General features: G+C 34.5%; 1 protein-coding gene across 1 annotated transcript; it reads left to right on the top strand.

The window, feature by feature from the left end:
• The first annotated feature begins 1,829 nt into the window (after positions 1-1,829).
• LOC138330337 (tripartite motif-containing protein 2-like) lies at positions 1,830-8,222 on the top strand. Its single transcript, XM_069277898.1, has 2 exons — positions 1,830-2,038; positions 4,926-8,222. The coding sequence occupies exon 2, from the start codon at positions 4,953-4,955 to the stop codon at positions 6,930-6,932; it is 1,980 nt and encodes a 659-aa protein (XP_069133999.1). The 5' UTR covers positions 1,830-2,038; positions 4,926-4,952; the 3' UTR covers positions 6,933-8,222.
• Positions 8,223-12,809: the final 4,587 nt, after the last annotated feature.

Below are 12,809 nucleotides of genomic sequence, written 5' to 3'. Positions count from 1 at the left end.
GTAAATAATCCTCTGTGGTTTGAGGAACTGAAGTGTCTATAGATTATTGATCAGGATGATGCTATTTCAATCATTACACAATGAAAATACACTATAAACTAGTACCAAACATATATTATAATAGCAAATAATTACTAATTGTATCCAATGTAAAAACAATCAACGTATAAACCATTGATGGAAAGGTTTAATATTTACAAAATATAGATTATCAAATATTAATATTAAGCCTTGTCAACAAATATTGTGCTCCCCGTAACCACACCGACTCTACACCAAAACTTGTTATCAATCCTGGATGTTTCTGTAAATGATATACATAATAACTACACATACGCATCAGCACACATAACTTTTACGGGTAAATCCGTCAAATCCTGTTTCTCCCAAAATATATCAGGTTGTTAGATATATAAATGAATCATTTTAATTTTGATTAAAAAAGCATTCTTGTGTTACCATCAAGGCTTCATGAACTGATTTTTTATCACCCCTGTAGTCACATTAATGTTCTTCTAGATCAAAGACTGGACCAGTCCATTATGGAATTTCAGGGATGAATGAGTTAAATAGTTGGTACCACCGATGTTTTACCATACAAGGAATGATGTCAACCTCCTCTTTTTAAAGTTATCTTGGAAATTAATCAATTTCTTTTTTTAAAACAGATAAAATAAATTATCCAGTCAAAGTAAAACTGCTGAGTGAATTTGCGAATCGAATTTTGGTCCTATTCTGGCTGCAAATTTTGCTGCATATATTTTAAATGAGAAGATGTATAATGAGAAGATATTCAGTACGATTTGCAGTACGAATAGGACCAAATTTCGGGTCGAAATTCACTCTGCAATTTTTCTTTGACAGGATAAATTACTTTGAAAAATAATGTGTTTTTTTTATTTTGTATAAACGAAATCATACTGATAAATTAACCAGTTTGTAGTATTCCTTTTAGGGAAAAAAAGTATGATCAATGTCAAATAACTACCCTAGAGATAATTTCAAAACCGCTGTAACAGTTAGACATGTTTAAGAATGTGCCAGTACTTGATGGTAGAAGTGAGTATGAGTAGGAGTACTGGAAGAAAGACCACCGACCTACCCCAAACAGACTCCACACTCACTACTAAAATACAGTCCTCAGGCACATGGGTTAGTCTGGTTTAACTACCTATAAACTATCATGGTTATTAATGGATGTACTTGGTTAAGGAGGTAGAGGAAAGTCGGAGTACCCAGCAAATAAACCACCAACCAGCGATCAGTACACAGCAACTGTTCCATGTGGGATTCGAACTTGCGACCAAGATGTAGAGGGCTAGTTATACACTTTGGGGCATCTTAACCACTTGACTTTAACATGCCCCGATTGCTAACTGAAAATAGCCATAAGACACTTAATCTATAAATAAATAAACAAATACATAAATATCCTTTATATGAGCAGTATATAGAATTTAACTACAATATAACCGAGGAATTGTTCCTAACAGTGAAAACATTCCTGGATGAAATCCACTTTGTTTGAAATTCGCGGTTCACCAACTATCATTTTAATCGCCTTGGTACCGGTGTAACTTTGTAGTTTGTATTGTGCATACTCTAACATTGAATAAGTACACCTGTGTACAAGAGCACGCGGCGTGATTACATATCTATATATCTAATTAGATACCGTCTGGTGATCGGTCAATTATATCAAGACTTAGATCGATAGAATAAACTAGCTAAAAAATGCATTATACTGTCATATTACTCAAAATACTTTAAACTTTGAAACTGCATACTTAGCATTTATATTACCCAAATTTATATACATATTTATCAAAACAAAATATAACACTGACATTATAGTTTCATATATCAATACATAAATTCCGATCTTTCTTAAAGCTTGTTTGTTAGAATCATAGGTGGCGTCTATTGATTACCGGAATTGACCGAGGATTACCGAATATCACTCAACTTTAGATCACGGAGACAGACACATCGTTCTATATCACCTGACATGAAGTTGAAGTTTTGGCCAATATTGACGGTAAGTAATGTTAGATAAGTTTATGATATTAATTTTAGCATCATATCACTGACATAACTCGATATATAAGGTTTGTGTTAACTACAAAAACGTACATTTAATTTTATATCCCGTACTAGGTCTGTTATTGTGATTATATTATGGCTGTGTTAGATATATACAAACCGAAAGCGGATGTTATATACACATCGCTTATATCAATCGGGTAGACGTATAATTACAAAGTACACCGTCCCATATCCTGACCTGACGTTTATATTATCGGGTAGGTCTACAGTTGATTATGTGTTCAATGCCTGCACTTTATACGTTGTATGAACTTCAAATAATGAATCATTCTACGTGATAATTATATAGACGGTTCAACATGTTGGTACACTGAATGTAGTACCTGGACACGTTTATTATAGTATATCATTCGATAAGTTATATGATGGTATCTAGATAAAGTTACCACAGGAACTTGACGTTCTGTCATAAAGTATGATTATATATATATATAAATACTACTTTTATTCTATATAAAAACACCACGAATGCATCGCTAGCCAAAGTTTAATTAAGTATATTTCTATATAGGGGATATATACCCGGTATATGTTTATGCTTTATTATTGACAGATCGTGAACCAATGATCAATCTATCTCGTTGTCCCTGTTGTTAAATTAAGAACTTTAAATTCCAGCAAGCTTGATATATAATTATATGGTGTTAGGCTTCAACCTTGAAGACTACACAAAGATTGTTTAAATTCAACGTTCCTGATGTCTTAGATTTTATTTCATAACGCTGTTTATTAAATACTTCCCACTATGAAACCTAGTGTGTGATCCTGAATGTGTCGCTAGTTCGTGAAATCGATGACCTTGAACTGTATTAAAGTTCAGTGAGGTCAAATTTACTCAAACATATAGTACAGCAGAGACCCGTTAAAGTATTGGGATGACGAGTTCATGTATGAACATTGTGGTAAATTTTTTGTTTTAAGGCGGAACTATACAGAGCTCACTGGTAAAAGTTTACTATTCAAACAGGTCTCTATTTCATGAGCATTGAGTCCCGTAAACCAGAAAAGGTTACTTGTCTAGTATGTTATTTCATCTCGTGTGTCTGTTGACTTGTCGTCAAGACCCCTCAAAGTCATCTACATGTATCTCCGAAAGTAGGAAATGTGTATCAGAGAATTTGCTTGATATCTTTTGCTTAAAGGTAGTGACTATTTTAATATAGTGGCAGAATATGGGATAAGTCGTGAATCGATGATCCTAACTCAAATTCATAATACAAGAGTATCTCAATATTTCATTATACATTGTATGACAAGAACATTGGAATAATCCATTATAGTATTGCTTTTTGAAGTTAGGATTAATCCACTCATGGCCGCTATGGCCGAAAGGTAAACGTCGTCAAAATTGTTTAGAAAGAAATGATACGAATGGTTGGTGAATCGATGATCCTAACTCAAATTAACAGTACAAGAGTATCTCAATATTTCATTATACATTGTATGACATGAACATTGGAATAATCCATTATAGTATTCCTTTTTGAAGTTAGGATTACTCCATTCATGGCCGCTATGGCCGAAAAGTGAACATGTCTCGACGTAATTATGAACTCTCATCCCATCTCTGGATCGCAAATTTGAATCCCATGTTAGACATGCAGTTGCCAGGTACTGACCGTAGGCCGATGGCTGTTCCTCTAGTACTCCGGTATTCCTCCACCAAGAAATCGTTCCGTCGTTAGATGACCTTGGTTGTTAATATGACGTTACACAAACCACCCTAATCAAATCATCCATGACAGCCGTCATATAAATACATGTTTTCATACACTTGTAAAACCAGGTTGCTAACTTTCACATGTTTATTCTCCGGTACTCCGGTTTTCCTCCACCTATAACCCATGTACGTCCTTAGGTGGCCCTGGTGATAAATAAAATGTTACACACACCACACTAAACAAATTATCCAAACAGCACACTAATCAATCCAAACCATACATTTATGTACATGTATATTCCTGTTGCTTACTTTCACATTAGTAATGCTATAGCGACATTGTAACTAAAATAACATTTATATGCATCTATCTACATTAGAGTAAAGAAACACTATATTTCCTACAGAGACCACAATGTATAAAACAAAACTGTTGTCTAATATGTACCCATTGGCATCCCTTTTAACTTTTATTTTTAATATATCGGCCAGAAGATGACATCTATGATTAAACTCTGGATATATATTTCACTTATATAGTCCCCAAATATGTATCCTATGAATAGCATGACGTAGCCTGAAATGTTCACATTCTATTGAACTCATTCACACCTGAAATTTCATAATGCACGGATCTAGTCATTGAATTAGAAGAGTCTAAATGCGTCATAAGGGGTGAATCAGTTAACCATCCTCATGCTTACAAACCCCTGACCTACCACCACCCCAACATAGAATCATTCATCTATCTGGCAGCAGATTTGTCATTAAACTCTAAAGCGTTCAGACCAGGACACGAAATTATTGACATTCAGAATATGTACAAAGGTTAATTATTGAAGAAACAAATATCACGCATAAAGTCATAGAAAATATGTCGTAAACATATTCTGAATATAAACAAATACATACAACCGTAACATCATTCGATATATGTTGAAATCATTAATAAATACCAGCTGGACACAAATTCTACATAAATCGACATACATGTACTATTACAGAGTAGAATACAAGGTATTGAATTTCACAAAATCAAATACATCTTACGTTATTGTTGAAATGTGTTATATTGTTACATAGGACCATTATTCAATATGGACTTCATACATTTATTGCTAATTTTTTTTAAAGCCTGTATCATTGTTTTCTGTTTCAGAATACCTAATCATCGACTGATAACGCCATGGCAGAAGGTGGTCCAAATCAAGAATCGGTGCCTAAAGACGGTACTCAGTCGGACTCACACCTGCTGCAGTGCCCGATCTGTCTGGAACAGCTTCACCAGCCAAGATGTCTACCATGTCACCATTCTCTTTGTCAGGAATGTCTGAGTAATTACATCACCAGTGAGGTGTCGGGGAAGAGGGACACGGCGACTACCTTTACTTGTCCGGTATGTAGAACACTTACTCACCCTATTGATAAGACTGAGGATAAGGACAAATGGGCCGAGCAGTTTCCTGTAGACAAAGTTGTCATGGAGTTGATGCAAATAAAGAGCGGTTCAACAGAAAGTCACTACTGTACATATTGTGAGAAAACTAAAGACAAGAAGGTTCTGGCTCAGTTCTGGTGTAAGACTAATAGATGTTTGTTTTGCGAATCTTGTAAACTGAATCACCATGACATCATACATACCAACTGTGATGGTATAGATATCAGAGCTTCCGCTGGTAAATTCCTACCAAGAACAGAAACATTGACCAAGAAATGCGACAAACACAATGAAAAGATGGATTACTTTTGCGTCGACCATAAAACTTTCGGCTGCACCAAATGTATAACAGTCGGTCACAGGAAATGCAACGATGTAGCAACCACTGAAGATTACTGTTGTACATTGGACAGGAACTCAACTATCAAAGAAACGACGGCCTATCTACGAGAGGCTGCTGACTCCCTGGAATCGGCGGTAAAGAAGTTCAAGCAATACTTACATAGCATTGTAGACGACAAGGAGTCGGCATTACAAAGCATCGACGATATGGAAGAACGGTTCATCCAACGAATGAAAGAAATGAAGAAAGAAATCACAGATGACCTGATAGCTAAGTACAAAGTGGAGAGTGACAATCTCAAGTCAACGAGTCAAAAGTGTGAAAGACTGAAGATCGCTATACAGAATACAATGGAATCGACTGCTACAGCCCGGCAGCAGAACGACCACATGGGTACGATTTTATTGTATCAGAGAGGACAAACAGAGCTAGATACTTGGAAAGATTTAGTCAAAGAGATGAGGATGACGAGCTCTACTGTCAGTCTTAAGCACGAAGCAGAATTTGATGGAACAAGTCTGAACTTTGGTAAAATTGTCGTCCAGAAGCAACAGAGACAATTTACAGATGTCCCAGGCCTAACCAAACCTTTATCAGAATGTGAACTAAAGGAGGTAAGAAAAGTGAACATAAAAATGAAATCAGATCGGTTCATTTGTGATGCTCGTGGAGTTGTTATCACACCTGACGGCAGCATAGTTGTAGGAGATAATAACAATCAGAAGCTGAAATTAATCAACACTGACGGAGATGTTGTGGATGAGTTGAAGGTGGATGGAAGATCTTATGATTTGTGTTTGGTAGACAACACTACTGTTGCAGCTGCGGTAGGAAATGGTGTACATGTGGTGTCAGTTACATCCTCTAAACTTACATTATCGGATGTAATAAACATTGATAAAAAATGTTATGGTATAACGTACAGAAACGGAGAGTTCATTGCAAGTACAAGAGATAATGAAGTGTACCGGGTGACAAAGGACGGTAAGACACAGATGCTACACGGAGGTACTAACACTATATGGACATTATCCCACGACCACCGTACCGGGACTCTTTTCATCCCTTACCACTACAACAACACTGGCAGTACAGCCGTCGGTAGTCTGTCTACTGACAATCTACACAAAGACGTGATGAAAGTCGGTGTAGGAAGGTACGCGTATGGAGTGGACGTGGTCGGGGAGGGTAACGTCTATGTATGTGGATGTGGGTCACACAACGTGGTACAGATGTCTGGGGACGGGACAAACGTCAGGGAACTGTTAACGGCAGCGGACGGTATCAATTATCCACGAGCTGTATCCGTGTATGGTGATACGCTTGTGGTGACGAATCAGTCAGGATCAGATAGCAATTCTATTCGCTTATTTCAGTATATTTGACCACTTTGATAAAACCACTTTTGTGATGACATTTTCCCTTTGTAGTTACACATCACTATCAGGACTGTTAGGTCTATACTTTTCATTTGGATCAAAATGTAATGTCACCAGGTTCACCACATCGCAATTCTATTCGCTTATTTCAGTTTATTTGATCACAATGATGTATCCAATTTTGTGATGACAGTTTACCTACGTAGTTAAGTATCACTTTCAGGATTGTTAGGTTGATACCTTTCCGTTGGATCAAACTTCATCAGTTCGTCAGCCCAAAAAAACTTCATCGGGTTAAAACAATCTTACAAGAAGCATTAAGTTAAACCTTTAAACTATTTTAAGTGAAGTGAAGTTCAGACATGTTTGGTAAAAACAAACTCCTTTATTTTTTATCATTTTGTGTTTTTGTTGGAGGTTTGTACCGTCTCTTTAGTACAGGAATCTGTGAACTTATGATTTTAGCTTTGATTTCATTTTCATTGATGTAACATGGTAGTAAATTAAAGGAAACGGATATATTTCCATATCAGGACTTATGTCAATATTCAATGTATGACAATTATAAAAAGTCATTTATTTTCTTTAATGTTAAACAAAGCAGAAATACTATTTAATTACATAACTGATCGCCATAATTACTGATAAATACACACAGGATGTAAAATAACTGTCCATAATAATTATGATACAATTGTCCCAACCGCTCATCAATTTGATTAGATTAATTGCAATGAAAGAAATTGGTGGTTTTATTTGATGTTTTTTTCTTAACATTTGCACGTATTTTGTTAGTACATAATTTTTAATATCAAAGGTGTCTGTTCCTTCCTATGCCTTGTACCCGCGGGAGGGGGAGTTACATTGATGTCGTTGACATTTCGCACGTGATGTGTGAGCCATGTGCTCATAGCTATCTATGATATGCGTCATAGAGTTTTGTTTAATGATTAAGTTTTGGGGTATTCATCATTTTTGTTGCTTTATTTGGTTTCAAGCATTATCATCATGTATATTTGTTAAAAGGAAACATTTTTTTAAACATAAAAACTAAAATTCGTTGTTTTAACAGGTTATTTCAATTATCAGCCCGACCATTTGTACAATTTAGAGTCATAATTTTAAGATGACATCAGTCAAATTTTGATAGATACTGGTCAACGGCTATGAAGATGGCGAGTTTTGACGGATGGACTGATGCCATGGTATCGCTTAAGCAAATGAAGATCACACATTTGTTTCATGTATTTCATATTGGTTATATTACATTTGGAAATAAAGTGAAATTATAAAAACGGTAGTTGTTTGAACTACTCTGTATTCAGGTAAACCCATTTTCCTGTCTTGAATTTTGAAAAGATTAGGATGAGTATTTTATTGTGCTACACGTATGATTTTTCTAACACAAACTAACGCCCACATGATTACTATGCATTCCATATCGTTTAACGAATCTTGAGTATTTATTTACAGTATACAAAAATAGATAATTAATACTGATTGGCCTTAAAGTAAGAAACAGATTTTGTGTTTCATGCACTATATATACAAATAAATGTATTTCAAACCGATGAGCCGAAGGGCTCAAGATGAAAAAATAATCGAATATAACTAGTTTCAATTTGTTTTCATACTAAATCCGACTTTCTGATTGGCCGATTCTTTTTCTTCATGTATTGTGAAGAAAAAATCCGAGAATGGTGCGGAAACCTAACGTTATCATGACGTCACAATAGGGACGTCGACGTTGCGTATTGATTAAGAAAATATAATCCATTGGAAAACTCACTGAAATCGTACATTTAAACGTATTTTATGCTATAACGTAGTCTGAAAAATTAATTATAAGCATTGGTGTCACTATTTTTTAACTTCATAGGGTTATGAAATAGACTTTGCACACTGCTACACAGTTTGCCATCAAATTTCTTTCATGCCCCTATGAAGTTAAAAAATTGTGACACCAATGCTTAATTAATGCAATATTTTTACGAAGAATTTTAGGTTAAAGATTTTTCAGTTAAGGAACACTGGTCCAGAACACATTGCTAGTGTTAAGTACTTGGACGCTACTTGACAAAGATCTAAAACAAAGAGAAAACATTTCAGCAACTCACTCTTTATGAAAAAACCCATTAGAAACAGTATAACTTGTCATAACCGGCCCTTGTCTAATCCGAATCCCTGTGCGTTATGAGTTACTTGTATAGAATTATCCTTCTTAATTCATACCAAAAAACCTGTATAATACGGAAACCTGACTATACCGGTCAAATATGCTGGTCCCCGTGACATACGATTTAGACAGGTTACATTGTACGGTATGGAAAACAGATATAACCTGGCAGTACTTACACATATCGAGTAATTATTGAAATATAACATATCATTTCAAGATTCAATACAGAGTCTTCATTTCCTTTGATTTTTTTTTCTTTTAATATGAAATATGATTTGATTAAAAACACATTTAATCAGTACGTTTGAGTTACAGTTACAATGTCACTTCTCCAGCACAATGTATATTTGTTAAATGAAAATATACCACAAGATGTTATTTAATGGTTTTTTTGTTTGACACCACTGGGACGTGTTACAAAATTTCAACCAACGGATATTATGATACAGATATTATCGATTAATGAAATATACGTAAGGTCATATGAGTTGTTTTTCTTTGAAAAATATTTACATTTAAGTTTGAGTTATCTCGCTTGGCATAGGAAAGCGGTGTATGCAGTCATCGACAGGTCACCAGGCTAATGGGCATTCCGCTGGAGATATCAGACTGTTATACAATATATACAAGATTTATTTTACAAAATATACATGATTGTTTTGGGGTTTTTCCTTAAGTAAAACTAGATTCACTTATTACACAAATTACACATATGATACAATATTATACAGAGGTAGAGGTACCTATAAAAGCTAATTACATAATAACCCCTAGAGTATCTAAGATACGATTACTGGAGGTGTCATGGTCTGTAATCCAGGGTCTGGCTAATAGCTGCTACCTTGGGATTCCGTTGATGCTACCTGGATGCAGCAACACAGATACAGATCAAAGTCAACAAAGTTCATGACACGTCGCATCAGCATGAAATGTATGCATAAATGTTCACATAGAACAAAGGCCAACACTAGGCTCACACAGAACCTACAGACGTTCAGGGTTTCAAGCTAAAATATACGTATGTCAGATTTACTATTTATACCACTATATTGGATAATAAAATTAATAAAATATCACAGTGTATGAACGGAAGTGTATAGTATAACCGTTAATTGCTTTTTGTATCGTCACTTGTGAGTATCGAAGCGGGATGAATGTAAACATGCATGGTGGACGGGTCGGTAAAACACCAAATATCGGCATTATTCGTAACTACAAATATGTTTAACATTATAGACGTCCTCATAACATGTATATTAACAAATGTATGAACATGATTTTGAAAATAATGTTAGCAATAGATAAGAATCGAAGTGTAATCACTGAATTACAATCAAAACCGCGATGTGTTTTCGAAGGAAATTATGTTTCCCCCCGTTTTTTCTGAAATATATCTCATATTTGTAACTTATATGTATAATTTGATTATTTAGTTATTAACAGTTTCTATATTTTACATCATTCGTATTTAGAAAGCGGCTATAAAACATATCTTAAAATATGCATACACGAAATAGCTTTGTATAGTCGCTTGTTACTTTACTGTATAGTCGCATGTTTTAATAAAAAAAAATAACTGTATAGTCACTTGCGCAAAAATTTCATTATAAATCGTTCATATTTCTAATTTTCAGCAATCTTCAAGCAAAAGGAAGCTGCATATGATGTCGTTTTAGGCCACAGGATGTGTTAAGCATTGAGAAACATATAAATAAAAAGTGGAAAGTTGCGTTAATCTTGTTTTTTTATGATTTGATTCATTGAAAGTTCACTTTTTTGATCACGTGATTCCCGGGCGACAACGATATTAAATATGTACATACCAGTCTATACAGACGCACAAGGGTAGATTAGTTGCTCATCACTATCATCACTAATAATCAATCAGCCTATACATGTGTTATTATTTAAAAATAATATGTGAGGATGTGGACCTTTTGACCGTCATTAACATGAACTTTTGTTTGTTCTTCTTGTGTCTTGATAATGGGACAGATCGCCTCGAAAATTTGACATTATTTTTGTCCATACTAACGGAATTAATCTTTCCCCATAAGGTATCTTTGCAACTAACTTATATTTACGCGTGCGATCATATTATACTTATTTTGCTGATAATAAGAAATTGTGAAAATCCATCGCCGCAACAATGGTATTATGTACAGTAAAAACAAAAGTTTAAATCGCAAAATTGAATCCCCGTGGAATAACGTTAGACACGAAAATATGAAAATAATTTTGTAAGTGAACAGCCATTTCCGGCGAAAGAAATATGAAAATGACGTAAGTAATTTTTGTTAATGATTATAGAAGAATTTGTTTTCTACGTAATTCTGACATTTTTTAAAAGTGATGACTGGTCCATAGAAATCCAAGTTATACCTGAATATCACAACGTGGTGCATATTCTATTGCATATTGTTGTATTTACTCGATCTTAATTGTATTATTATGATATGTGCAACAAAGTTGACTAAACGTTTAAATTGATAGTGTGTTTGATAAATCTGTTAGACTAATTTGTTTAATTTGTTAGCTTTAGAACCTTTTATCACTGAATATATTTCCTCTGTATAACAAGCGAGTATACTAATGTCCTCGCAAGCAGCTATACATTGCCAATTTCAAAACAATGCAAGTGACTATACCATTTTAACTGATCATCCTACAACTTCAAAATACGATTAAGTAAAAGATATTGTGTCCATTAATGTGTATTTATGTTTTTTATATTGTTGGATTCATTTATAAACCTGTAATGGTGCTTGAAGTATTGAAAGACAGTCAGAATACCTTAAAATAGTGCAAAATATTAGACGGTTGCCTCGATTCATCGATGATGAACAACAGATCAGAAAAGTGTCTGAAATGTTAATGCTGGTTAACACTCAACACATCATTAGTCACTGGTAGTTCAAATTGCTATCCATGACGCCGTTTATAACTTAAGATTACAACAAAAACGTATAGAATAAATAAAATTGGCAAACCATTGATTAATTTGTCTTAGCAAGTGACCGAGTACCGCTATACAGAATCGCAACTACGAAATTTAAAAAATACTATACACTTTCGTTCATACACTGTGGTAGTACATGGCTACCCATGCAATAAAGCCTCCTGGCGTCACAGCGTCGACAAAATTACTATTTTTTTCGGTACAATTTTAAACATTTTTTTCAGAAACTACGCTGGATTCACTTTAAAGAGACAATTCAGTCTAAGAATCGTATTGATCAACGATTTGGAATATCAACAGTATCAATCAAAATACTTAACAATGTCGTGAAATTTGTCAATATTTCTTGCTATATGTTTCATAATGAATGTAGAACAATTCATTTATTCCATATTTTGGTTCGTGGTTATGTAACAGAAATAGCCTCACTGAATTGACCCTTTTAAAGATACAAATAACATAATTTGCGTTGAAAATATCGCGTATGAAGAATTGACTTGCATTGACAATGACATTTTTTTGTCCATTGATAAATGGCGAAACGTCAACCGATACAATATGTCTACCCGAAAATAACACAAAATATGCAAATCGACGAAATATATCAATCAAACAAAGCGTGAATCAAGTAAAATTATCAGACACGAACATAACAAGAGGCCCATGGGCCTTAACGGTCATCTGACTATTGGCGCAATACAACATAATCGTTTAAAGATTTTAGCCTATTTGATCCCTGTGAATG

The sequence above is a fragment of the Argopecten irradians genome, chromosome 8 (assembly GCF_041381155.1).
Source record: "Argopecten irradians isolate NY chromosome 8, Ai_NY, whole genome shotgun sequence".
In the NCBI taxonomy this organism is placed as follows: domain Eukaryota; kingdom Metazoa; phylum Mollusca; class Bivalvia; order Pectinida; family Pectinidae; genus Argopecten; species Argopecten irradians.
The sequence above is the reverse complement of the archived record's forward strand: the minus strand, read 5'-3'. Positions and strand labels throughout refer to the sequence as shown.

Coding starts and splice junctions, on each gene's coding strand:
- LOC138330337 (XM_069277898.1), top strand. CDS start 4,953: ATGGCAGAAGGTGGTCCAAATCAAGAATCGGTGCCTAAAGACGGTACT.